This window comes from Capricornis sumatraensis, chromosome 10 (genome assembly GCF_032405125.1).
Source record: "Capricornis sumatraensis isolate serow.1 chromosome 10, serow.2, whole genome shotgun sequence".
Taxonomy (NCBI): Eukaryota; Metazoa; Chordata; class Mammalia; order Artiodactyla; family Bovidae; genus Capricornis; species Capricornis sumatraensis.
Window position 1 is genome coordinate 47,206,268 of NC_091078.1, and position 27,421 is coordinate 47,233,688.

Genomic DNA, 27,421 nt, shown 5'->3' on the forward strand with positions numbered 1-27,421 from the left:
GGTTCAGGGTGGGGAACATGCGTATACCTGTGGCAGATACATGTTGATGTATGGCAAAACCTATACAATATTGTAAAGTAATTAACCTCCAATTAAAATAAATAAATTTATATTTTTAAAAAAAGAAAGTTAGAAAGATGGTAACAATGATCCTATATGCAAGACAGCAAAAGAGACACAGACATATAGAACAGTCTTTTGGACTCTGGGAGAAGGTGAGGGTGGGATGATTTGAGAGAATAGCATTGACACATGTATATTATCATATGTGAAACAGATCGCCCATCTAGATTTGATGCATGAGACAGAATGCTCAGGGCTGGTGCACTGGGATGACCCTGAGTGATGGGATGGGGATGGAGGTGAGATGGGGGTTCAGGACAGGGAACATATGTACACCCATGGCTGATTCATGTCAATGTATGGCAAAAACCACTACAATATTGTAACATAGCCTCTAATTAAAATATATCAGTTAATTTTTTTTAACAAGCCAAAAATCCCTTGATAAAATTCAACATCCATTCATGAAAAATAGCCTGACTAAAGTGGATATAGAAATAAAATCAGTTTCATTCAGTCACTAAGTCATATCCGACTCTTTGCAGCCCCACGGACTGAAGCACACTGGGCTCCCTGTCCATCACCAACTCCTAGAGCTTTCTCAAACTCATGTCCAGACTTGACAGAGGTAACATAATTCAGCATAATAAAAGCTTACTGTCAACATAATACACAATGGTGAAAAGTTGAAAGCCTTTCCACTAAATTCAGGGAACAAGGATAACCACTCTCATGACTTCTATTCAACATATGAAATGCCACAGCAGTCAGACAAGACAAAGAAATTAAAGGCATCCAGATTGGAAGGAAAGAAGTAAAACTGTCATTATATGCAGATAATATGATGCTATCTACAGAAAACCCTAAAAATTCCACACAAAAATTCCTAGAACTAATAAATGAATTCAGCAAGTTATTAGGGTACAAGATTAACATATAGAAATTGGTTGCATTTCTTTTCACTAACAGTAAAATATCAAAAGAAGACAGTCCTTTTTTTAATCTCTTTTTTCCTTTTTTAATTTTATTTTTTAATATAAATTTATTTATTTTAATTGGAGGTTAATTACTTTACAATGTTGTATTGGTTTTGCCATACATCAACATGAATCTGCCACAGATATACAAGTGTTCCAGATCCGGAACCCCTCTCCCTCACATATGGATAAACCTGACCAAGCAGGTGAAAGACTTATACACTGAAAACTATAAAACACTGATAAAGGAAATTGAAGATGATTCAAAGAGATGGAAAGATATTGCATGATCTTAGATTATAAGAATTAATATTGTTAGGATGGTCATACTACCCAAAGCAATCTACAAATTTTATGCAATCTCTATCAAATTACCCATGACATTTTTCACAGAACTAAAACAAATAATCTTAAAAATTATATGGAACCACAAAAAAGACCCAGAATCGCCAAAGTAATCTTGAGTTAAAAAGAAGAAAGCTTGAGACATAGCCTCCCAGCCTATAGACAATTCTACAAAGTTTCAGCAAACAAAACAGTATAGTAAAGACATAAAGATCAATGGAACAAAAGCAAACTCAGAAATAAACCCACATACTTATGGTCAATTAATCTTCAACATAGGAGGCAAGAAAATAAAACAGAAAATAAAGTTTTTTGGGGAAAGCTAAATAGCTACATGTAACTAAATGAACTTAGAACACACCCTCAAACTGCAAGCAGTAATAAACTCAAAATGGCTTAAAGACTTAATTATAAGACACGACACCATAAAACCCCTAGAAGATAACACAGCAGAACACTATGACATGAATTGTACCAATATTTTTTGGATATGTCTCTTAAGGCAAAAGAAATAAAAGCAAAAATATACTAATGGGACATAATTAAACATAAGCTTTTACACCAAAAGAAACAAAAGGACAACCTATAGACTGAGAGAAAATATTTGCAAATGATGTAACAGACAAGGAAATAATTTCCAAAATATACAAATAGGTCATATAGACCAATAACCAAAAAACAAAAAACCCAATCATAAATGGGCAGACCTAAATTGACATTTCTCCAAAAAAGACATACAGATGGCCAAAAGACACATGAAATGGTGCTCAATATTGCTTATTATTTGAAAAATGCAAATCAAAACTACAATGAGGTATCACTTTACACCAGTTAGAATGGCCATCTTCAAAAGTCTGCAAATAATAACTGCTAGAGAGGGTATTGAGAAAAGAGAATCCTCATACATTGTTGGTGGGAATGTAAATTCATGCAGCTACTTTAGAGAATAGTAAGGAAGTTCCTCAAAACACTTTTATAAAGAGAGTTGCCATATGATCCCACTCCTGAGCATATATATAAAGAAAACTAATTTGAAAAGACACACACACCCCTATGTTCACAGTAGTGCTATTTACAATAGCCAAGACATGGAAGCAACCCAGTGTTCATCAACAGATGAGTGGATAAAGAAGACACACTGTATATTTTACTCAGAAATAAAAAAGAATAAAAGACTGCAATTTGCAACGACAAGAATGAACCCAGAGATTATCATACTAAGTGAAGTAAGTCAGACACAGAAAGACAAATATCACATTGTATCACTTACATGTGGAATCTAAAAAATATGACACAGATGAACTCATTTACAAAACTGTCTCACAGACACAGAAAAGAAACCTATGGCTACCAAAGGGGAAAGGGATAAATTAGGAGTCTGGGATGAACAGAAATACACTACTGTATATAAAACAGAAAAACAACCAGGACTTACTTATAGCAGAGGGAACGATATTTAATATCTTGGAATAACTTATAGTGAAATAGAATCTGATAAAGAATAACATAAATATATACAAAAACTGAATCACCTTGCTGTATGCCAGAAACTATCACCATATTGCAAAACAATGCTACATTAAAAAAAAAAAAAGCTGAAGAATAAAAATCATATGATCAACTCAGTAAATACAGAAAAAGGGTGGGGGAAAATTCAATATCCATTTATAATAAAAACTCTCCACAAAGTGGATATAGAGGGAACATACCTCATCATAATAAAGGTCATATATGATAAGCCTACAGCTAGCATCCTACTATACAGTGGAAAACTAAAATCATTTCCTCTAAGATCAGGGATAAGACAAGGATGCCCAATCTTGTCCCTTTTATTCAGTATAACAGTGAAAGTCCCAGGCACAGCAATCAGATAAGAAAAAGAAGCAAGAAGAACCCAAATTGAAAAGGAAGCAGTAAAACTGTCACTTGGAGATGACATGATACTAAACATTGAAATCTTAAAGGCAGTACCAAAAAAAACTACTATAACTCGTCAATGAATTCAGTCAAGTTTCAGGATAAAAAGCTAGTATACAGAAATTTGTTACATTTCTACACATTAAGAATAAACTATCAGAAAGAGAAATGAAGAAAACAGCTCCATGTACCATTCATTAAAAAGAATAAATACTTAGGAATAAATCTAATTAAGAAGGTCAAAGATTTGTATTGGAAAACTTCAAGACACTGATGAAAGAAAATGAAAATGAAAATGAAAGAGTTAGTCACTCAGTCATGTCCAACTCTTTGTGACTCCATGGACCATAACCCGCCAGGCTCCTCTGTCCATGGAATTCTGCAGGCAAGAATACTGGAGTGGATTGCCTTTCCCTTCTCCAGGGGGTCTTCCCATACAAGGGATCAAACCGAAGTCTCCTACATTGCACGTGAATTCTTTACTGCCTGAACTATGGGGACAAAAAAGATGATAAGATATACTCTGTCCATGGATTGGAAGAATTAACATCATAAAAATGATCTTGAAAATGTACAGATTAAATGCAATCCCTATCAAAATACCAGTGGTGTTTTTCATAGAGGTAGAAAAAATTCTTAAGTGTGTATAGAAACACAAAAGATCTCAAACAGACAAAGCAATCTTAAGAAAAAACATTAGAGCTTGAGGTATCATGCTTGCTACAGATTATATTACAAAGCTACACTCATCAATACAGTATGGTACTGGCACAAAAACAGATACATAAATCAATGGATCAGAATAGAGAGCCTGGAATAAACCCATGAGTTTCCTGTCTGTTTATCTATAACAAAGGTGGGAAGAATACAGAATGGGAAAAAGTCTCTTCAATAACAGGTTCTAGGAATACTGGATGGCTAGATGTAAAATGCAGAGTACATCATGAGAAACGCTGGGCTGGAAGAAGCACAAGCTGGAATCAAGACTTCCAGGAGAAATATCAATCATCTCAGATATGCAGATGACACCACCCTTATGGCAGAAAGTGAAGAACTAAAGAGCTTCTTGATGAAAGTGAAAGTGGAGAGTGAAAAAGTTGGCTTAAAGCTCAACATTCAGAAAACGAAGATCATGGCATCTGGTCCCATCACTTCATGGGAAATAGATGGGGGAAAAGTGGAAACAGTGTCAGACTTTATTTTTTGGGGCTCCAAAATCACTGCAGATGGTGACTGCAGCCATGAAATTAAAAGACGTTTACTCCTTGGAAGAAAAGTTATGACAAACCTAGATAGCATATTCAAAAGCAGAGACATTACTTTGCCAACTAAGGTCCATCTAGTCAAAGCTATGGTTTTTCCTGTGGTCATGTATGGATGTGAGAGTTGGACTGTGAAGAAGGCTGAGCACTGAAGAATTGATGCTTTTGAACTGTGGTGTTGGAGAAAACTCTTGAGAGTCCCTTGGACTGCAAGGAGATTCAACCAATCCATTCTGAAGGAGATCAGCCCTGGGATTTCTTTGGAAGGAATGATGCTAAAGCTGAAACTCCAGTACTTTGGCCACCTCATGTGAAGAGTTGACTCATTGGAAAAGACTCTGATGCTGGGAGGGATTGGGGGCAGGAGGAGAAGGGGACGACAGAGGATGAGATGGCTGGATGGCATCACTGACTCGATGGACGTGAGTCTGAGTGAACTCCGGGAGTTGGTGATGGACAGGGAGGCCTGGTGCGCTGTGATTCTTGGGGTCGAAAGAGTCGGACACGACTGAGCGACTGAATTGAACTGAGATGTAAAATAATAAAATTAGAACATTTTCTCACAGCATATAGAAAAACAACATCAAAATGGATTAAAGGCCAAGCATCCTGTACCCTGCATCAAACCTAGACTGGTGATTCATTTCTTATATGATATTATACATGTTTCAATGCCATTCGCCCAAATCATCCCACCCTCTCTCTCTCCCTCAGAGTCCAAAAGACTGTTCTATACATCTATGTCTCTTTAACTGTCTGGCATGCAGGGTCATCATTACCATCTTTCTAAATTCCATATATATGTGTTAGTATACTGTATTCATGTTTTGTAAATGCTGATATTTAAGAAATCAAAACTGGCTCTTCCTGGAGACTAACTTCTTATATAGTTTTCCCAGCCAAGGCACAGTTGGTCCTTAGGATCCTGGAAAGGAATTTAATGACCTGATTTCCTGATTAAGGATGGGCTTTATGACCCTACCATGCCAGGCCCAACTCGAGGAGGATTAAAGAACACTGATGGGTTGCAGGGTCTCTTACTGAATCCCTGCTTTCATGGAACCTGGAGTGTGAGTGAAGGATAAGTCATAGAACACAACAAAAGCAGAGAGAAATAACACAGAGTGTCACAGGCTCCACCACATGCACCTGTGGAAATGTGTGCCTTTGACATCCCTATTCCAGTTATACTCAGAAATAAACTGAAAGATCAAGTTAATTTAAAGGTTACTGCCAAGAAAAATAAAAGCACATATTCTAATTTGTACCATGGCAAAATTATTACCACCATGAATAGAAATGAAATCAATTACAAAGACTAATAAAAACAAATTCAAGGTGAACATTATTTCCCTTTTCTAAACTTACATAGAATATTTCTATCTATAAATCCAAATTGCTGAAAAAATTAAATATAAGCAGTCACTGCTATTTATACAAAGATCCATATTATAATGGAGAAAGCAATGGCAACCCACTCCAGTACTCTCGCCTGAAAAATTCCATGGACGGAGGAGCCTGGTAGGCTGCAGTCCATAGGGTCGCAAAGAGTTGAACACGACTGAACGACTTCACTTTCATGCATTGGAGAAGGACATGGCAACCCACTCCAGTGTTCTTGCCTGGAGAATCCCAGGGACGGAGGAACCTAGTGGGCTGTTGTCTATGGGGTTGCACAGAGTCAGACATGACTGAAGCGACTTAGCAGGAGCAGCAGCCATATTATAAATTCAAAGAATTTCTAAGTTATCTTTTTGATACCTCTGGTTTTGTAATATACAACAAATGATGAGTTAGTTCTTTGGAATTCAATTATATTGACTTAATTTTATGATATCAGAATGGATAAAATGTCATTATAACAGTGAAATATTACATGCAGCAATTAATATTTTTCTAACTTAAGATGAATTTTCCTTGAGACAAACATGAACAGCCTCAGACACCTATCAGAATTCATCCTGAAGACACTGAAAGAATCCCATTTACCTGAGACAGCAGAGTCGGCTCCTGCTGACATGTGATTGCGTTCCGGTTGGCTTCCATAAAATACCTCTGTGTGCGCCTCCGTTCCCGTTCCAGCTTCTTCTCCAAGGCCAGCTGGGATGCAGATAAATTGTCTACATACTTCATCATGATATCTGATATCATGGAGCTGACTTCTACAATATCTGGGCGGGTTTCTGCATCTGGAGTGAGGCATCTAAGGAAAGATAAGCTCATCACAGCACTCTAGTCAAAGTCAGGACCAGTCCACAGGCTAAATTCTGCTCTGTGTCCCCCATGGTGCTTGCACCCAAAAGAACCTAGACAAGATGAACTTCAAGGATACTTCTAAATCCAAGACTTCTCAAAAGACATTTGGAAAATCTGGGAAGGAGAGGCAGTGGTACTGTTCACTTTGCAGGTTGGCTCATGGGCAAGGGTTACAGACTGAGTTGGAAGTTGCTCCCAGTCTCAGGATGGATGGGTGGGATCTGCTTCTTCTATGTAAGTGATTCTTCTCTAAAACCGCCCCTACTCACTGGCCAATGAAACAATGAGGCATCCTAATAATACAGGACCTGAATACCACACTTGATGCACCAGAAGGAAGGAAAGATTCTGGTGGGTGGCAACTTACTGGACTTTACCAGCTGTATTGGAACAAGATCAACACAACTTGATTAGGGAGAGTCTTACAAAGCATGATGCCATAAAAATAAAATGCAACTCAGTTACTTGAAGTTGAAGCTGTATGTCATAATTTTTAACTGTAGACAATTTGACACATTACACGCTAAAAACTTTCTCAGATTTTGGAGGCAAGAGATATCAATCAGCCTACTAATGGGAGAATTGTTTCTATCACAGCTAAACAGTAGTAGAGGCTATTCTACATGCCCATGGAAACAAATTGTCAAGATCACTGGTTAGCATAATTTAAAAATTTCTGGCGCTCACTACCATATTTGTCTATTTTTTAATTCAAAGGCTCTAACTTTACATAGGGGCTTCCTTGGTGACTCAGACAATAAAGACTCTGCCTGCAATTCAGGAGAAAGTGAAAGTGAAGTCATTCAGTCATATCCGACTCTGCAATCCCTTGGACTGTAGCCTACCAGGCTCCTCTGTCCACAGGATTTACCAGGCAAGAGTACTAGAGTGGGTTGCCATTTCCTTCTCCAGGGGATCTTCCCAACCCAGGGATTGAACCCAGGTCTCCTGCATTGCCGGCAGACACTTTACTGTCTGAGCCACCAGGGACCTATGTTCAATCCCTGGGTCAGGAAGATCCCCTGGAGAAGAGCATGGCAACCCACTTCAGTATTCTTGCCTGGAGAATCCTGTGGACAGAGGAGCCTGGAGAGGCTATAGTCCATGGGGTTGCAAAGAGTCGGACACGAGTGAGAGACTAACACTTTCACTTTCAGTGTTATATGCGGTAATGTATATGTTTCCATACTATTCTCTCAATTCATCCCACCCTCTCCTTCCACCACTCTGTCCATAAATCTGTTCACTATGTCTGTGTCTCCTTTGCTGCCTTGCAAATGGATACATTAGCATCATCTCTCTAGATTCCATATGTATGTATTGTTGTTCAGTCATCCAGTCCTGTCCGACTCTTTGCAACCCCATGGACTGCAGCACACCAGGCCTCCCTGTCCCTCATCATTTCCTGAAGTTTGCCCAAGTTCATATCCATTGCATTGGTGATGCCATCCAGCCATCTCATCCTCAGATACCCTCTTCTCCTACTGCCCTCAATTTTTCCCAGCATCAGGGACTTTTCCAATGAGTTGGCGGTTCACATTAGATGACCAAAATACTGGAGCTTCAGCTTCAGCATTAATCCTTCCAACAAGTATTCAGGATTGATTTCAACTTTGCTGGTATCCTAGGTGTTAGGTTTTTTTCCTTTCAGTACTCTAAATATATCATACAACTCCCTTCCGACCTTCAATGTTTCTGTAGAAAAATCAGTCTGAAAGCCTTATGGTAGTTCCCTGTAACTGTTTTTCTCTTGCTACTTTTAGAATCCTCTCTTTAGTTTTAACTTTTCCCATTTTAATTTCTATAGGTTTTGGTGGAGGTCTCTTTGGGTTCATCTTGTTTGGGACCCTCTGTTCTTCTTGTACCTGGATATCTGTTTCCTTCTTCAACATCAGGAAAGAAATTTCCAGGCATAATTATATCAAATACACACTGCGTCTCTTTTCTGTCTCTTCTTCTGCTGCTGCTGCTGCTAAGTCGCTTCAGTCATGTCCGACTCTGTGCAACCCCATAGACGGCAGCCCACCAGGCTCTGCCGTCCCTGAGATTCTCCAGGAAAGAACACTGGAGTGGGTTGCCATTTCCTTCTTCAATGTGTTAAAGTGAAAAGCGAAAGTGAAGTCGCTCAGTAAGTGTCCTATTCTTCGTGACACCATGGACTGCAGCCTACCAGGCTCCTCCGTCCATGGGATTTTTCAGGCAAGTGTACATTATGTGAATGTTAGCATGTGTGATGTTGTCCTAGAGGTCCCTTAAACTATTTTCATTTTTTAAAATATTTTCTTTTTTCCTGTTTTGATTGGGTGATTTCCATTATTCTATCTCCCAGATCACTAATGCACTCCTCTGTATCACCTAATCTGCTGTTAATTCCCACTACTGTAATTTTAATTTCAGTTATAGAAAGGTCCCTACATATGGACCTTCAAGTAGCAAACTTTCAAAGGCGCTAACTTGAGTTTGTGTATCCAATCACGGAAGTTAGTTCACATGTCTGATGTTCATTGTCACCTATGTGCATTCAGAACAGCAATAGAAAGTCTTTATTTCAAGCCCAGGATATCCAGAGCCAAGCATAAAAGCAGCAGTGATATAGCTGGTACTACAGTATTTTTCAAGGTACTGAACAGTAAGATTAAAAATGCTTTCTTAATTTTGTATGTATTTTTTAATGTATTATTTGTCTTAAAAGTATTATAAAGCTATTACAATACAGTACTATATAGCTGATTATGTTGACTGGGTACCTAAGCTAACTTTGTTGAACGAACTGGACTTGTTAAAATGCTCTCGGGTGTACATGTGTTCCCCTTCCTGAACCTCCTTCCCACCTCCCTCCCCATACCATCCCTCTGGGTCATCCCAGTGCACCAGCCCCAAGCATCCTGTATCCTGCATCGAACCTGGATTGTATGGCAAAACCAATACAACACTATAAAGTAATTAGCCTCCAATTAAAATAAATAAATTTAAATTTTAAAAAATAATAATAATAAAAGTGCTCTTGGAACAAAACTCATTTGTATGTAAGAGACTTACTATATTGTATTCCTCAGTTTTGTTCTTTAAAAAATATTTTTAGTACTTTGTTAAGATTTTTCACTGTGTTCATCTATTCTTTTAAATTCAGTTGTCATTCCCATTACAATTGCTTTGAACTGTTTATCACGTAAATTATTTACCTCTCTTGCACTAAGATTTTCTTTTCAGGGTTTTTCCTTATTTCTTTTGAAACATATTTCTCTTCCTTCTCATTTTGTTTGAGTTTCAGTCTATAAAACTGGGTGAAACAGTTACCTGCTCTGATCTTGAAAGTGAGTCCTTGTGTAGGAGCATCCCTGCATGTGCCCAGTGGCTTTGGTGGGAGAGCTGGATCTGACATCAGCACAGACCATGTCTTCTCTCCTGGGGACTGGCAGCTGCCACATGGGTAGGAGGGGAGGCAGTGGAGTTGGAGGGCTAGAGCCAGAGCCAGGTGCAAACTGGGGCTTCTTCTCTGCTCAGTGCCATCACCACACTGTTAAGGATGAGGTCAGGGCACAAGGCCTGCTGCAGGGGCCCTGAGGAAGCTGGGTTTCTCCTACATGTGATGACAGCCTCCACCTTGGTCTGAGGTGTAGAGTCAGGGCTGAGAGCTTGAAGCTGTACTATTTTGCTGATTTTGCTTTCTCCCTGGTGTGCTTGCTGGCCTAGAGGCTGAGTCGTGGCTGAAGAGTTTGGTACCACACTACTGAGCTGAGTTTGCTCCCTCCTGAGTGTATGCAGGGACACACATGCTGGCAATGGCAGCTTATATCTTGTCCCAGCAGCAGGCTGGAGTCCAAGCCAGCCCTGCTCCCTTCAAGTGTGCACACTCTCACCGTCAGTGGCAGAACTGTTGACCAGGACTGCCTTCATGGGAGCAGCATGGGACAAGAGGGGCTGGAGTGGGAGCCTGGTGAGCGCTGGACAGGGACTCATGTCCTGTCTTGGCAGGCTGGCCAGCGCCCCTGGCAGCTTCAATCTCTGCGTCCACACTATGACTGGAAGCAGGCAAAGCTGTATGCTCTTCAAGAGCAGAGGCCCAGTTTCCTACATCCCTCTGATAAGCCCCACGGGGTTTCAAAGCTTCCCAGATGGTGCAGTAGTAAAGAACCTGCCTGACAATGCAGGAGATATGAGACACACGGGTTCAGTCCCCAGGTCAGGAAGATCCCCTAGAGTAGGAAATGGCAACCTAATCCAATACTCCTGCCTGGAAAATTCCATGAAAAAAGGAGCCTGGCAGACTGCAGTCCATGGGATTGCAAAGAGTCAGACATGACTGAGCACCCAACCCCCCATCCACCCCACCTACCCCCCCACCCCCACCCCACAAACACTGGGTTTCAAACTTGCAAGGGGCTTCTCTTCCAGTGGTGTCAGTCCTCAGGGCTGCCCTGAGATCTGGGGTGCTCAATGTGGGGCTCCAATCCTTCATTCCCCAGGGAGGATCCCTGAACCTGTGATGTCCCCTCTTCTCCGTGTCCTTACTAGGGATGGAGGTCCTGACCACATTCTTCTCCCCACTAGACTCCATGTGGATATTTCTTTACAGCCTTGGTTGAAGAAGATCTGCCCTACTTGTCCCCAGGTTGATTTTAGTGAGAGCTGGAGTTTGGATGTTAAAATGAGGGGAGGTGAGCCCAGAATTCTCCTAATTTTCCACCTGGATCTCTCTTTTCTTGACTTTGTTAACCATGAGTGTAATAAACACATCACTACTTTATCATTTCAAGCTTTATCTTTAGGCTATTTGTTTTCAAGTTCTAAGAAAGTGAGCTTGCATTATGGTTATTACAACTCTTTTCCGGGTCTCTAACTGGAAGACTTCTTGGATCACCTTCGCTCAGACAGACTCACTGTCCCCCTTTCACAAGTCCTCATTTCACTGTCTATATTTAAGTACTCAAAGCCACTGTAATTGATACTGTGATGATCTGCATCACCATTGGAGACTGGAGGCAAGCTGAGAGGAGCGACCTGTGTCTCCTTCACTGGGATCTCACCTGTATGTAAAACAGAATCTGGGTCCTGCTGAGTATTCAGCAAATGAATGAATGAACAAATGAATGAACAGTTGGTTTCATAATTTACCTGTACATAACCTAAAATATTTGGGTACAAGCTTTTGGAATCCCAGGAATATCTCCTACCAGAAGTTTCAGTTTAAACTCATTGGTTTGACATGCCTCTCTGCTTGGATATTTCAGGGAGATTCTTAAGAGCAACCAAATGCTTTAATGATTTTCTAATCAAATAAGCATAAAATCAAGTTCTAGGAAAAAATCTGGGATGTCCACTCATGCTACCCACTGTGTGTCCACTCTGCTCTGGAAAGAATCAGAGGGATACAGTGTTCAATTCTTATCATTTCATGTTTCAAGAAACAAAGATGGTAGGATGGAAAATGTAAAGAGCCATTTGTCCTTAGGACTAGTTGAAAGCACTAACTTCTTTAGTCATTATGACTTCTTCTGAAACAAAGTGCCAGACAGCTTATTTAACCAAGCACAGACAGATAAAACTTAGGCAACTGAAATATTGTGCACATAAAATGAAATACTCTTCCTTTAAACAAAATAAACAGACGACATTTTCTTAACAGTGTACTGGAAGGTAAAAATAGCAATACTGGTACTGGGCAGAGCAGTAAAATATATTTTTTGCCTCAGACTCTTCAGGGTTACTAAGTTATTCTCCTAATTTAAAAGCCTGCTAAGGAAATAAACTAAGAAAATGGGAAATTGAATTTGTTCTCTAGTTCTTTTGAAACTTAATATTTAGCGACTAAAAATCCAAAGCAAATAAAGTATGTAATTACATGCAACTCACAACTGATTTTGGTTTCATGTCAAATTTTCTAAAGATAAGCCTTTGCAATGTGACTCAGACACTGAGTTTTGAATAACTTTAAATGGAAACTACATCTGTTATAGGCTGCACACCGCAATCTTAAAATCTGTCAGTTCAGTTCAGTCACTCAGTCATGTCCAACTCTTTGCAACCCCATAGACTGCAGCAGGCCAGGCCTCCCTGTCCATCACCAACTTCCAGAGTTTACTCAAACTCATGTCCACTGAGTCCGTGATGCCATCCACCCATCTCATCCTCTGTCAACCCCTTCTCCTCCCACCTTCAAGCCTTCCCAGCATCAAGGTCTTTTCCAGTGAGTCAGCTCTTCACATCAGGTGGCCAAAGTATTGAAGTTTCAGCTTTAGCATCAGTCCTTCCAATGAATATTCAGGACTGATTTCCTTTAGGATGGACTGATTGGATCTCCCTGTAGTCCAAGGGACTCACAACAGTCTTCTACAACACTCCAACAATTCAAAAGCATCAATTCTACGGTGCTCAGCTTTTTTTACAATCCAACTCTCACATCCATACATGACTACTGGAAAAACCATAGCCTTGACTAGAAGGACCTTTGTTGGTTAAGAAATGCCTTTGCTTTTTAATATGCTGTGTAGGTTGGTCATAGCTTTTCTTCCAAGGAGCAAGCATCTTTTCATTTCGTGCTTGCAGTCTCCATCTGCAGTGATTTTGGAGCCCAAGAAAATAAAGTTTGTCACTGTTTCCACTGTTTCCCCATCTATTTCCCATGAAGTGATGGGACCAGATCCCATGATCTTTGTTTTTTGAAAGCTGAGCTTTAAGCCAACTTTTTCACTCTCCTCTTTCACTTTCATCAAGAAGCTCTTTAGTTCTTCACTTTCTGCCATAAGGGTGGTGTCACCTGCATATCTGAGGTTACTGATATTTCTCCTGGCAATCTTGATTCCAGCTTGTGCTTCCTCCAGCCCAGCATTTCTCATGATGTACTCTGCATATAAGTTAAATAAACAGGGTGCAATATACAATCTTGACATACTCCTTTTCCTATTTGGACCCAGTCTGTTGTTCGATGTCCAGTTCTAACTGCTGCTTCCTGACCTGCATACAGGTTTCTCAAGAGGAAGGTCAATACCAGATGGTGTGGTGTTCCCATCTCTTGAAGAATTTTCCACAGTTTATTGTGATCCACACAGTCAAAGGCTTTGGCATAGTCAATAAAGCAGAAATAGATATTTTTCTGGAACTCCTTTGCTTTTTCGGTGATCTAACAGATGTTGGCAATTTGATCTCTGGTTCCTCTGCCTTTTCTAAATCCAGCTTGAACATCTGGAAGTTCATGGTTCACGTACTGTTGAAGCCTGGCTTGGAGAATTTTGAGCAGTACTTTACTAGCATGTGAGATGAGTGCAATTGTGTGGTAGTTTAAGTATTCTTTGGCATTGCCTTTCTTTGGGATTGGAATGAAAACTAACCTTTTCCAGTCCTGTGGCCACTGCTGAGTTTTCCAAATTTGCTGGCATATTGAGTGCAGCACTAAAATCTGTAGTCAACTTTAAAATTAAATTGTCTGTTCCTGCTAATTATGGCATTTTAGTATTCTGAATTAAAAGTATGCTCAAAACATGTTACCTGGAGTACCCTAAATAGTGATCATTCATCATCTTAAACATCCTGGTGATGGTAAACTCATAACCCATCAGCAGCCTGCTCTACTGTGTGCTGGGTGCTTAGTCACTGAGTGGTGTCTGACTCTTTGCAACCACATGGACTGTAGCCTGCCAAGCTCCTCTGTCCATGGGGATTCTCCAGGCAAGAATACTGGAGTGGGTTGCCATTCCCTTCACCAGGGGATCTTCCCAACCTAGGTATTGAACCAGGGTCTCCTGTATTGCAGGCAGATTCTTTATCAGCTAAGCCACCAGGGAAGCCTTGCTCTACAGTGGACATCTCTAATTCTGACACACATTTCCTTCCTATTGGTGAACTGACCTTGCTCTCTCCCTTCCCAAACTTCCACTCTGTGGTCTTGGCTCCCTTTGCTGAGGTTTCACATAATAAATCCAATTGTTTTTGTATTCTCAATGTCATTCAATTGTCCTAGTTAACCAAAGTATTTTCCAATCCTTTTATGACTGTACTTCAAAACTTGTTGACTTAACTTCCAGGCAACAGTGGGAACAATCCACTTCTCTCTCCAGCAACACCACCAGTCCAGTCAAGGCTGCCACAGTGGACAACTGGACCTGCCTCTCCTTCTCACTCTCATTCCTTCCAGCGTACTCCCTGCAAATTGGCCAGGACGATCCTAGCTAAAGAGATTTTCACTATGTCTCAGCCTTTTAGTAACTCTTCAGTCCTCTCAGTACTGGGGATAAAAGTTCAAAACTCTCAACGTGGCTCTTTTGCTAGCTATTCCCTGTTGTACTTGACATGCCACATCCCCAGCTTCTTTCAGTTCTTCAATTAGCAAGCTCTCTTGCTCAGGACAGCCTTCAGAGATGTGGATCTATGATAGGCTTTCTCTGTTATGTTTGCTATTTGAGACTTAGCGGAGTTCAGGTCTTAGGTTACGTGTCATTTTTTCATAGAAAAACTTTTCCAAATCCCTCAACCAGACCAAGTGTTTTTGTAATTTCTCATTGCCTCTTTTACCACACTTCATCACATTTATCATATTTTTTATATACTTCATTCTATAAGTAATAATATTATTAATACTAATTAATACTATTAATAACACCTAGTTTAATTAAGGGCTTGCTACATGCTGAGAACTATGCTAAAAAGTTTTATCTTATTTAAAAGCATGATCTTACTTAGGCTTCAGAGTAAGCCCATGAGTAGTCAGAATTGCTACCCATACATCACAGATAAGGAAAGAGGGGCTTGGGGAGGTAAAGGTGAGTGGAAGAGTGAGGATTAGAATCCACCCGATTCTAGAACCTATTGATATTCTGACCTTTTCATAATAATGTTGATACCCTAAGCCTAACCTTCCAGCTCCACGAGGCATGGATACCAACAATCAGGGAGCCTGTCAGAAGCAAATTATGGTCCTGTTTGCCCAGCAACACAAAATCAGAGTACAGTCTCTGTAGTTTTTCTCTGTACTTCCCTCTCTTATTCTTTGGGGAACATAAATACCTAAGAAAAGGAGAAATTAAATGAATAAATTTGGCACTCTTATCTTGACCTCTCTGGAGATTTCTTGAATTTTTAATGCACTTTCCAGAAAACAAATAGCAGAGAATAGGAGGTGTGCAGTTTAAATACATTTGTCTGGACTCATTAGCAATAGGGCGGATCTAGTATGATGCGGAATTCAAATGATTTAGAGATGGATTTCAGCTCATTTCCCACAACACTAACAATAATAGCTACCAACATTGCTCAAGATTTACCATCTGCCAAGCTCTATGCTAAGTGATTTGTCTATGTTATAATCATCACTTTAGCCTGATGAGGTTGTTAACATTACAATCCCCATTTTACCAGATGAGGAAATGGAGATGCCAAAAAAGTAGTCAAATTGCCTGCTCAGAGTCCACCGTTAGTGAAACTCAGTACCAGCTGGGCCTACGGTGCTTAGTGCAATTGGGTAGCATAGTGTTGAGCAAGGAAAGATTCAGGATATAATCCGACAATCACGTGAGGAGAATCTATTAATGCTAAACGGTGGGCTGGATAGACAAACCAGAGGGGAAAGCGCACAGCCACAATAATGTGTTTATTACATTTCATCAGAGGTTGTGCCAAGAGTGAGGGTAGATATAGAATTGAAATTTAAGGGAATTGGGCACGGAGATGAATAAAGATTCCATCTGGGTGACCCTAGGATTTTTATTATAACAGTAAGGATTTGACTCAGCTTAATGGGGCAGAATAGTAATCTTGGGCCAATTTAAGGGCATAAAATGGTCCAGAAGTAACAACCAGGCAGATAAATGTCATTTATTCATACAACCAGTAAACTGTTAAGGATCAGTTTGGTACTAGGCATTGCTCTGGGCATTTGATAGCTATGAACTAAACTGAAAAAGTCTCTCTCTTCTGGTGGGGAAGAAACAGACAATAAAGGAACACATCTGCATGCACATGGATAATGTGTCAGGGGTGGTGGATGCTGTGAACTTTGTAAAGTGGGTCAGGGGCCAAGAGAATTCAGAGAGGTTGTGGGGGCATCAGGGCAGGCCCCCTAATTATGCAGAGACCCAGGGGAAGTGAGGGCCTGTGCTGCTGCATGCATCAGACAGAAGTGAGCACCAGGACAAGGGAAGAGCAGCAGCAGGGAGCTCCCTGTGGCTGCAGCAAGGGGAGCAGGGGGAAGTTGAGGGGAGGGTCACCTGGGACAACCTCTGTGGAGGCAGAACTTTGAGCCTCTCCAGGGATAATAACTTTCATTAAACTCCTGCTATGTGGATAGCTGGAGCACTCCTTTGTGACTTTCTTTGAGAAATTAAAATTGTGCTATATAGTAGGTCCTTATTAGTTATCTATTTTATTTATAGTAGTATATATATGTCAATCCCAAACTTCTAATTTATCTCTCTACACTTTCCCCCTTGGTAACCATACATTTGTTTTCTATATCTGTGACTCAATTTCTGTTTTATATAATAGGTTCATGCATACCAGTTTTTAAGATTTCTCATATAAGTGGTATCATATGATATTTGTCTTTATCTGACTTATTTCACTCAGTATAAAACCTCTAAGGGCTTCCCTGGTAGCTCAGCTGGTAAAGAATCCATTTCCAGTGTGGGAGACCTGGCTTCGATCCCTGGGCTGGGAAGATCCCCTGGAGAAGGAAAAGGCTATCCACTCCAGCATTGTGGCCTGGAGAATTACATGGACTGCATAGTCCATCAGGTCGCATAGAGTTGGACACAACTGAGTGACTTTCACTTTCAATCTCTAGGTCATCCATATTGTTGCAAATGGAATTATTCGCAATTGGAATCAATCAATCATTGGTTGAGTAATATTCCATTGTATATATGTACCACAACTTCTTTATCCATACATCTACTGAAGGACATTTAGGTTCCTTCTATGTCTTGGCTATTTTAAATAATGCTTCAAAGAACACTGAGGTGCATGTATCCTTTTGAATTATGGTTTTCTGCAGATATAAGTCCAGGAGTAGGATTGCCAGATCATGTGGTAGCTCTATTTTAGTTTTTTAAGGAATATCCACCCTGTCCTTCGTAGTGGCTGTTACCACTTTACATTCCCACCAACAGTGTGAAAAGATTCTCTTTTCTTCAAACTCTCTCCAGCATTTATTGTTTGTAGCCTTTTTAATGGTGGCCACTCTGACTGGTGTAAGGCAATCTCATTGCAGTTTTGACTTGCATTTCTCTAATAATTAGCAGTGTTGAGCATATTTTCATGTGCCCCTTGGCCATTTATACATATTCTTTGGAGAAATATCTCTTTAGCAGATCACACTTGGTATATAGATTGATATGAAACATTCTGAATAATCAGATTAATGGTAACATGTTATTTCAAGTGAATGTACTATTTCCTCTTGGACACGTGGTGGCTTTCAAATGGTCTCTATGACAAATGATGTCCAAACATTTTTCTAGGTTTGGATTATTTGGGAACCCTTTCTCTTAATAGCACATTTTCACAGATATGACGTATTTCTTGATAATCTCTATAGGTCTGCAGTTGTGGGACTAATTACCTGCTGATGGTAGTGATCACCTTTTCAGAGTAGATCCCTTCTGGCACTGGTTCATATACCGCCTCCACTATCTGCAAAACAAACAGGCTGGAGTAAGGGAAGTAAAGCAGCCACAGGGGCCTTTGCATGGTGACACTTGGCCATGACGCAAGAACTACATAACAAGCATCATAATCTCATGCACACATTTTCATCAGAAACAAAAATATCCCAACAATTTTAAAAGTAGCATTAATTAAACAGTTCTTGAGCACAGAATTATATTCTTCAAGCTAAGTAAAAGTTAACCTCAGATTCACAATAAATGATAGAATAATATAATATATTGTAGGATAATATAATATATTGGATCGAGGGCAGTCCAAACCACAAGTAAAAATAAAAGACCAAAAGCAGTTTGATATATTATTTTTATAATTTTCTATGACAAATTGAAGAAAATTATAGGGGCAAATGTGCCACAGCACATGAAGCAGAGTTAGAAGAAAGGAGAAAATAAATAAATAAACTGGATCATGGGGCTAATAAAACAATGACTGCTTTTAATGGGTAGTTTTACTAAAATCACAAAGGTTCTGTTTAAGAAAAGGATTGGTGTTTTGGGCACCATGAGACCCTTTGTCTACCAAGGTTGCTTGCCTTTGTGGCCAGGGAGAGCATGTTGGTGCTGTAGAAGGGAGGGTCCAGGGTCGCCATCTGGTAAAGGATGCAGCCTGCTGCCCACACGTCTGCCTTCTCCCCGTACGGCTCGCTCTTCAGCACCTCCGGGCTGAAGTGAAATCAGGATGTTAACGCATGATGCAAACGGAGAAGTCGGCCCAGGAAAAAGTTCGATTTTCAAGCCATAATTGGAGATGGGAGAAAAACAAAGGAAACTCTTGATTACTATTTCAAGTAAACATATTTAAACATATCTTTGAATTCTCTCAGACTTAGGTGAATCAAGAAGCACAATCGAGCAATTCTAAGCAATAAATCACATAAACAACTTCTATTAAACGTCCTTCTACTTTTAGAAACAACCACCTCTTGTTGGTAGATGGAATGATTGGCTCCAGTTCTCACTATTCTGGAAATTCTGAATATCCTACCCTTTCATCTCAGTGGACAGTATTAGTTACCAACCCCTGGTTTTGCTACTGGTTGCGCTGTCTTGCCCTGCCAGTGAAGTGTGGAGGTGGCACGGCACCAGATCAGGGCCTCGGTGCTTCCATTTGTCTCTCTAGGAGCCCCTGTCCAAAGGACTAATCCAAGATAGCTGCTGCCCCTCTGGCCACATGGAGCAGATCTGCACATGTAAACCTGCAGCCTGAAGGAGACTCAGCCCAGGAGACCCAGAGACCTGGGGGTCTGACAGTAAATGCCTATTGTGGAATGCCACTGAGATTCTATGGTAATTTTTTTATAAGCAAAACTGACACAGCACCGTCCCTTTGTTATTTAATGCTAGCTTATAAAGTCTAAAGCAAGACCATACTTAAATACGTTGTAGAAAATGACAACATCCACCATGCTCATCTCTTCTGAAATTGCATTTCTAGTCTGAATAAGGATGCTGTGTCTACGTGTATGTTCAGTTGTGTCCAACTTTTTGCAACCCCATGGACTGTAGCCCACTGGGCTCTTTTGTCTGTGTAATTTTCCAGGCAAGCATAATGGAGTGGGTTGCTGTTTCCTTCTCCAGGGGATCTTCCTAAACCAGGATTAAACCCCTGTCTCTTGCATTTCCTGCATTAGCAGAAAGGTTCTTTACCAGTTGAACCACCAGGGAAGCCCTGGACAAGGATGCTGTCAGTCTTTAAATGGAGTTAAACTGTGAGGGTCTAAGGGTTTGGCATTTTTTAAAATGTCGACAGGAGTGCAGTTCCCTTGGATATTTTGAACTAATAGAAGTTTCTTCCCTCATATTTATAGACAAATGTCAAAAGCATTCAGCACATACACACCCTAAATTAATAGTTTGATGATTCACTTTTATAGTATGTACTTAGGACTGTGCTCAACCCTCTAAATTAGTAGGGTAGGGATTAATGGTTAAGTTAGACAGTAGATTAATATATAAAGAAACTCATAAATTGTATCTGAACAGTAAGTATTGGCTGTTTAGAGTAACCAAGGAGTTGCTATTAGTGTGAGATTATGGGGAATGATCCCTGGTTTAAGACTTACGTTATGTACTTACAGAGGAAGTATGATTTCCAGATCTCTCAGTTATTTTCATATGTACTGTCTGAGTTTAAAAATGGCAAAGGAGGATTCTGGGGTGAAATTTCCAGGGCTCTACTGGTCCTAAGTGTACAAAATGTCCCCTGTTGTCAGTTGATCAACTGCTCACATTTAAAAAAATGCCATGATGCAGGATACAGGATGCTTGGGGCTGGTGCACTGGGATGACCCAGAGAGATGGTACGGGGAGGGAGGTGGAAGGGGGGTTCAGGGTTGGGAACACGTGTACACCCATGGCAGATTCATGTTGATGTATGGCAAAACCAATACAGTATTGTAAAGTAAAATAAAGTAAAAGAAAAGAAAAAAAATGCCATAATAGGAAAAAGTTCTTCAACAACAACAAAACATCCTTGGCTCCCCACAGATGAATGTCTCATATTTTTATCTACTGAGAACTCAGAAGACTTGTTTCATAACAAACAGATGCTCTGAGTGCTCCACCCATCCCCCTCAAACCCCTTTCCCATTCCCAGTTGCCGTGCACTTCTGATCTAAATAGCCAGCATCTGTACTTCCCTGGAAGATGGCCTTCATTTTTCCTTGAAAGATAATTACTCAGTGTAGAGAAGAAGAACACTTATAAGAACAGAAGTTGCTTAGTTTATTTTTCTCATCATTACACCTCCTTCATCTCACCAGAGCCCACAGACTTCTCTCACAGCCAGAAGCACAGATGCCCCTTTGCAACATGGCTGTGCCACTCCTCCAAACAAAAGATGGAGTCCATGTTGTACCCTTTGAATCTGAGCTTGACCATATAACTTGCTTTGGCCAAGAAGACACCAGGAAAAGTGATGCAGGGAGAGAACACAGAAGCATTTAGTCTTTGTGGCTCACTCTCTCTTCCTGCTCTTGAAGACCCTAACGACCACAAGCAGGTGACTGAGCCTAGGTTCTCCAAGCTGGATGATGAGCATCTCATGGCCCAGTTACATTCAGTCCCCATGCCCACCACCACATCCATCAGTGGAGCTCTTGAAAACCAGGTCACCACAATGCACAGGTTAGCCCAAACAGCATGCATCAACAATCCCAGATCAAACCAGCCCAGGTTGCCAACATGCAGTATGTTGCTATTGCTCAGTTGCCAAGTTGTGTCTGACTGTTTGTGACCCCCTACAGTACACAGTAGGCAACCTACTCCAGTGTTCTTGCCTGGGAAATCCCATAGACAGAGAAGCCTGGTGGGCTACAGTCCATAGGTTTGCAGAGAGTCAGACACGACTGAAGCAACTTAGCACACACGCATGCATACTTGAAATTGGCTAAGAGAGTACATCACAAGTATTCTCAGCACACACAAAAAATAATGTGAAGCAATTAATTAGATTGGTTGTATAATCATTTCACAATGTACACAAGTATCAAAACATCATATCGCAAACCTCAAAAACATGTAATTTTCAACTGTCAATAATACCTCAGGAAAGTTGGGGCAAAAAACCAAGTGAAGCTAGGGATAGTATAGTTAGGTAGATGGCAAGGACAGCCTTTATTTATTGCAGTACTTAGATAAATAAGTCAACACAGTCCATAATCAGCAGCCATTGAGAGGAGACTGGACTGAAGTTTATCTAAATACTACCTCTGTTTTAAAAAGGTGTGAATTCATAAACTAAGAGTGAAAACAAGATGGAAGAAAGATGAGGAAGGAAGGATGCTTGATATAACTTTTTAAAAAGGCAACTGTTTTGATTTTTAAATTCAATTAGTAGTCCCTCACTTATGTGAGCAATTAACTTGCTAATTGCCAAAGATTCTATTTACTCATTATGGAGGTAAACAAAGAAAGTATTGAACCCAGGTGTTCTAAAAACATTTAAAAATACAAATATTTTGCAACTTCTCAAACAATTCAATAATATGATGATTTATATAAGTTGGGAGAAGGGACTTCTTTCCTTTAAATGCAACAAAGTATCAATACATTCAGAAAGTAAATGGAATGAGATAATATGCTAAAAGGTTCAGAGTGTAGATAGTATAGTCTTCTTTCCTACAGTGGTCATGTTGTCATTCTTTGTTAATAGTTTCATTATTGTACTCGTTTTGTCACTCATATAATAAAATAAGAATGACACATGAAAACAAGCATGACCTTAGCACAGGGATGACATGCAAATCTGTGATGGGTTCAGTATTTTAGAGGTGGTAAAAGACAGGCAAAACGTGAGGACAATATTCTAGTTAATAAAGTTGTTTTGCATAGGGGTAAAGATGAAAAGAAAAAGGTAAGAGAAACCCAAGTACGACAGCAGGTATTGCGAGAGGGCATCAGAGGGCAGACACACTGAAACCATACTCACAGAAAACTAGTCAATCTAATCACACTAGGATCACAGCCTTGTCTAACTCAATGAAACTAAGCTATGCTATGTGCGGCCACCCAAGACGGGCAGATCATGGTGGAGAGGTCTGACAGAACGTGGTCCACTGGAGAAGGGAATGGCAAACCACTTCAGTATTCTTGCCTTGAGAACCTCATGAACAGTATGAAAAGGAAAAATGATAGGATACTGAAAGAGGAACTCCCCAGGTGGGTAGGTGTCCAATATACTACTGGAGATCAGTGGAGCAATATCTCCAGAAAGAATGAAGGGATGAAGCCAAAGCAAAAACAATACCCAGTTGTGCATGTGACTGGTGATAGAAGCAAGGTCCAATGCTGTAAGAGCAATAATGCATAGGAACCTGGAATGTAAGGTCCATGAATCAAGGCAAATTGGAAGTGGTCAAACAGGAGATGGCAAGAGTGAACGTCGACATTCTAGGAATCAGAGAACTAAAATGGACTGCAATGGGTGAATTAAACTCAGATGACCATTATTTCTACTACTGTGGGCAGGAATCCCTTAGAAGAAATGGAGTAGCCATCATGGTCAACAAAAGTCCAAAATGCAGTACTTGGATGCAATCTCAAAAACAACAGAATGATTTCTGTTTGTTTCCAAGGCAAACCATTCGGTATCACAGTACTCCAAGTCTATGCCCCAACCAGTAACACTGAAGAAGCTGAAGTTGAACAGTTCTATGAAGACCTACAAGACCTTTTAGAACTAACACCCAAAAAAGATGTCCTTTTCATTATAGGGGACTGGAATGAAAAAGGAAGAAGTCAAGAAACATCTGGAGTAACAGGAAAATTTGGCCTTGGAATATGGAATGAAGCAGGGCAAAGGCTAACAGAGTTTTGCCAAGAGAACGCAATGGTCATAGCAAATACCCACTTCCAACAACACAAGAGAAGACTCTACACATGGACATCACCAGATGGTCAACACCAAAATTAGATTGATTATATTCTTTGCAGCCAAAGACAGAGAAGCTCTATACAGTCAGCAAAAACAAGACCGGGACCTAACTGTGACTCAGATCATGAACTCCTTATTGCCAAATTCAGGCTTAAATTGAAGAAAGTAGGGAAAACCACCAGACCATTCAAGTATAAAATAAATCAAATCCCTTATTATTTTACAATGGGAGTGAGAAATAGATTTAAGAGACTAGATCTGATACATAGAGTGCCTGCTGAACTATGGACGGAGGTTCATGACATTGTACAGGAGACAGGGATCAAGACCATCCCCATGGAAAAGAAATGCAAAAAAGCAAAATGGCTGTCTGGGGAGGCCTTACAAATAGCTGTGAAAAGAAGAGAAGCAAAAAGCAAAGGAGAAAAGGAAAGATATAAGCATCTGAATGCAGAGTTTCAAAGAATAGCAAGAAGAGATAAGAAAGCCTTCCTCAGAGATCAATGCAAAGAAATAGAGGAAAATAACAGAATGGGAAAGACTAGAGATCTCTTCAAGGAAATTAGAGCTACCAAGGGAACATTTCATGCAAAGATGGGCTCGATAAACGACAGAAATGGTCTGGACCTAACAGAAGCAGAAGATATTAAGAAGAGGTGGCAAGAATACACAGAAAAACTGTACAAAAAAGATCTTCATAACCAAAATAATCATGATGGTCTGATCACTCACCTAGAGCCAGACATCCTGAAATGTGAAGTCAAGTGGGCCTTAGAAAGCATCACTACGAACAAAGCTAGTGGAGGTGATGGAATTCCAGTGGAGGTATTTCAAATCCTGAAAGATGATGCTGTGAAAGTGCTGCACTCAATATGCCAGCAAATTTGGAAAACTCAGCAGTGGCCACAGGACTGGAAAAGGTCAGTTTTCATTCCAACCCCAAAGAAAGGAAATGCCAAAGAATGCTCAGACTACCGCACAATTGCATTCATCTCATACGCTGGAAAGTAATGCTCAAAATTCTCCAAGTCAGGCTTCAGCAATACATGAACCATGAACGTCCAGATGTTCAAGCTGGTTTTAGAAAAGGCAGAGAAACCAGAGATCAAATTGCCAACTTTTGCTGGATCATCAAAAAAGCAAGAGAGTTCCAGAAATACATATATTTCTGCTTTATTGACTATGCCAAAGGCTTTGGCTGTGTGGATCATAATAACCTGTGGAAAATTCTGAAAAAGATAGGAATACCAGACCACCTGCCTCTTGAGAAACCTATATGCAGGTCAGGAAGCAAAAGTTAGAACTGGACATGGAAAAACAGACTGGTTCCAAATAGGAAAAGGAGTACATCAAGGCTGTATATTGTCACCCTGCTGATTTAACTTATATGCAGAGTACATCATGAGAAACACTGGGCTGGAAGAAGCACAAGCTGGAATCAAGATTGCTGGGAGAAATACCAATAACCTCAGATATGCAGATGACACCACCCTTTAGGCAGAAAGTGAAGAGGAACTTAAAAGCCCCTTGATGAAAGTGAAAGAGGAGAGTGAAAAAGTTGGCTTAAAGCTCAACATTCAGAAAAAAAAGATCATGACAATTGGTCCCATCACTTTATGGGAAATAGATGGGGAAACAGTGGAAACAGTGTAAGACTTTATTTTTGGGGGCTCCAAAATCACTGCAGATGGTGATTGCAGCCATGAAATTAAAAGGCGCTTACTCCTTGGAAGGAAAGTTATGACCAACCTAGATAGCATATTGAAAAACAGAGACATTACTTTGCCAACAAAGGTCCATCTAGTCAAGGCTATGGTTCTTCCAGTAGTCATGCATGGATGTGAGAGTTGGACTATGAAGAAAGCTGAGCACCGAAGAATTGATGCTTTTGAACTGTGGTGTTGGAAAAGACTCTTGAGAGTCTCTTGGACTGCAAGGAGATTCAACCAGTCCATCCTAAAGGAGATCAGTTCTGGGTGTTCTTTGGAAGGACTGATGCTAAAGCTGAAACTCCAATACTTTGGCCACCTCATGCAAAGAGTTGACTCATTGGAAAAGACTCTAATGCTGGGAGGGTTTGGTGGCAGCAGGAGAAGGGGACGACAGAGGATGAGATGTCTGGATGGATCACCGACTCGATGGACGTGAATTTGAGTGAACTCCGGGAGTTGGTGATGGACAGAGAGGCCTGGCGTGCTGCAATTCATGGGGTTGCAAAGAGTCGGACACAACTGAGTGACTGAGCTGAACTGACTGAACTGAAAGATGAACAGTTCCAATATTGCTGTACACGTATACCAGAACTGAACAATTAAGTCAATGAGTGGCAGATGGCAAAAGCAAGATTTCTCACTATTGGAATGGAAGGAAGGTTACAGACAAAGAAGGGAAGGAGTCAGGTACTGTTCAAGAGAGTGACAGATCAGAGTTGGAGACAACACTATAAACTAATTTTTAGCTTAGTATTGATACAGATGGTTACACATAGAAATATTTATAGTTATGTGAACATGCACAGGTTTCTATGCACATATACCTCCTTGTTCCATCAGGTAAAAACAGTCTATAAACTGATGACCTCCCAGTAGCAATGAGCACACTTAGCACCAGATCTTGGTTTTTAATACCATTCTCCCAAGAATCAGGACTGCCGGGAGCCACCATGGGAGATCCCACCCATGACAGGGTCATGTGGAAGAGAACTGTAAGCAAGGCTTCAGGACACAAGGGGCTCCCTAGGCTTTCTCGAGCATCTGCCCCAAAGCCAGAATCGGTCTGTTTTACTATTTCATGACTTTCATCAACTCCTCTGACATTAACAGTGGGCTATCCAGACCACCTTTCTCTGGAGAAAATCAACATAGGGCTATAGCTAATAAATCTCCTGGACATGAGAGGAATAATTCGAATCAAACCCCCTCTGTTAGCATTTTAGCTTGCTTGGCAGGTCTATCCAGACTCTTGCAGCTATGCATATGATTATTTACAGCCTCCCAACTGTGAGAGGCATGGAAAGCCTAAAACATGGAGCCTTTCAAAGAGTGAAAAGTTATTAGAGTAGTGCTGGTGAAGGATTTCATTATTGGGCCTATGCTTTTGCTAAGTTCCCATATGTCTTACCCACTGTGCAACTGGGAATGCATTAGTTAACATAGTTCAGTTCAGATCAGTTCAGTTCAGTCGCTCAGTCATGTCCGACTCTTTGCGATCCCATGAATCACAGCACGCCAGACATCCCTGTCCATCACCAACTCCCAGAGTTCACCCAGACTCGCATCCATCAAGTCAATTATGCCATCCATCCATCTCATCCTCTGTCGTCCCCTTCTTCTCCTGCCCCCAATCCCTCCCAGCATCAGAGTCTTTTCCAATGAGTCAACTCTTCACATGAGGTGGCCAAAGTACTGGAGTTTCAGCTTTAGCATCATTCCTTCCAAAGAAATCCCACGGCTGATCTTCAGAATGGACTGGCTGGATCTCCTTGCAGTCCAAGGGACTCAAGAATCTTCTCCAACACCACAGTTCAAAAGCATCAATTCTTCAGCACTCAGCCTTCTTCACAGTCCAACT

The 27,421-nt window shown here is 40.5% G+C and overlaps 1 protein-coding gene across 5 annotated transcripts in view; it reads right to left on the bottom strand.

Moving 5' to 3' along the window:
• The window catches only part of NEK10 (NIMA related kinase 10), a 252,892-nt gene that overhangs the window by 99,774 nt on the left and 125,697 nt on the right, over window positions 1-27,421 (bottom strand). For all 5 annotated transcript variants that reach the window (XM_068981984.1, XM_068981980.1, XM_068981981.1 and 2 more), the window contains 3 exons: window positions 19,011-19,140; window positions 18,372-18,442; window positions 6,554-6,767 (listed from right to left, as the gene is read on the bottom strand). In XM_068981984.1, coding sequence (XP_068838085.1) covers window positions 6,554-6,767; window positions 18,372-18,442; window positions 19,011-19,140 — 415 coding nt within the window. The remainder of the gene's footprint in view (window positions 1-6,553; window positions 6,768-18,371; window positions 18,443-19,010; window positions 19,141-27,421) is intronic.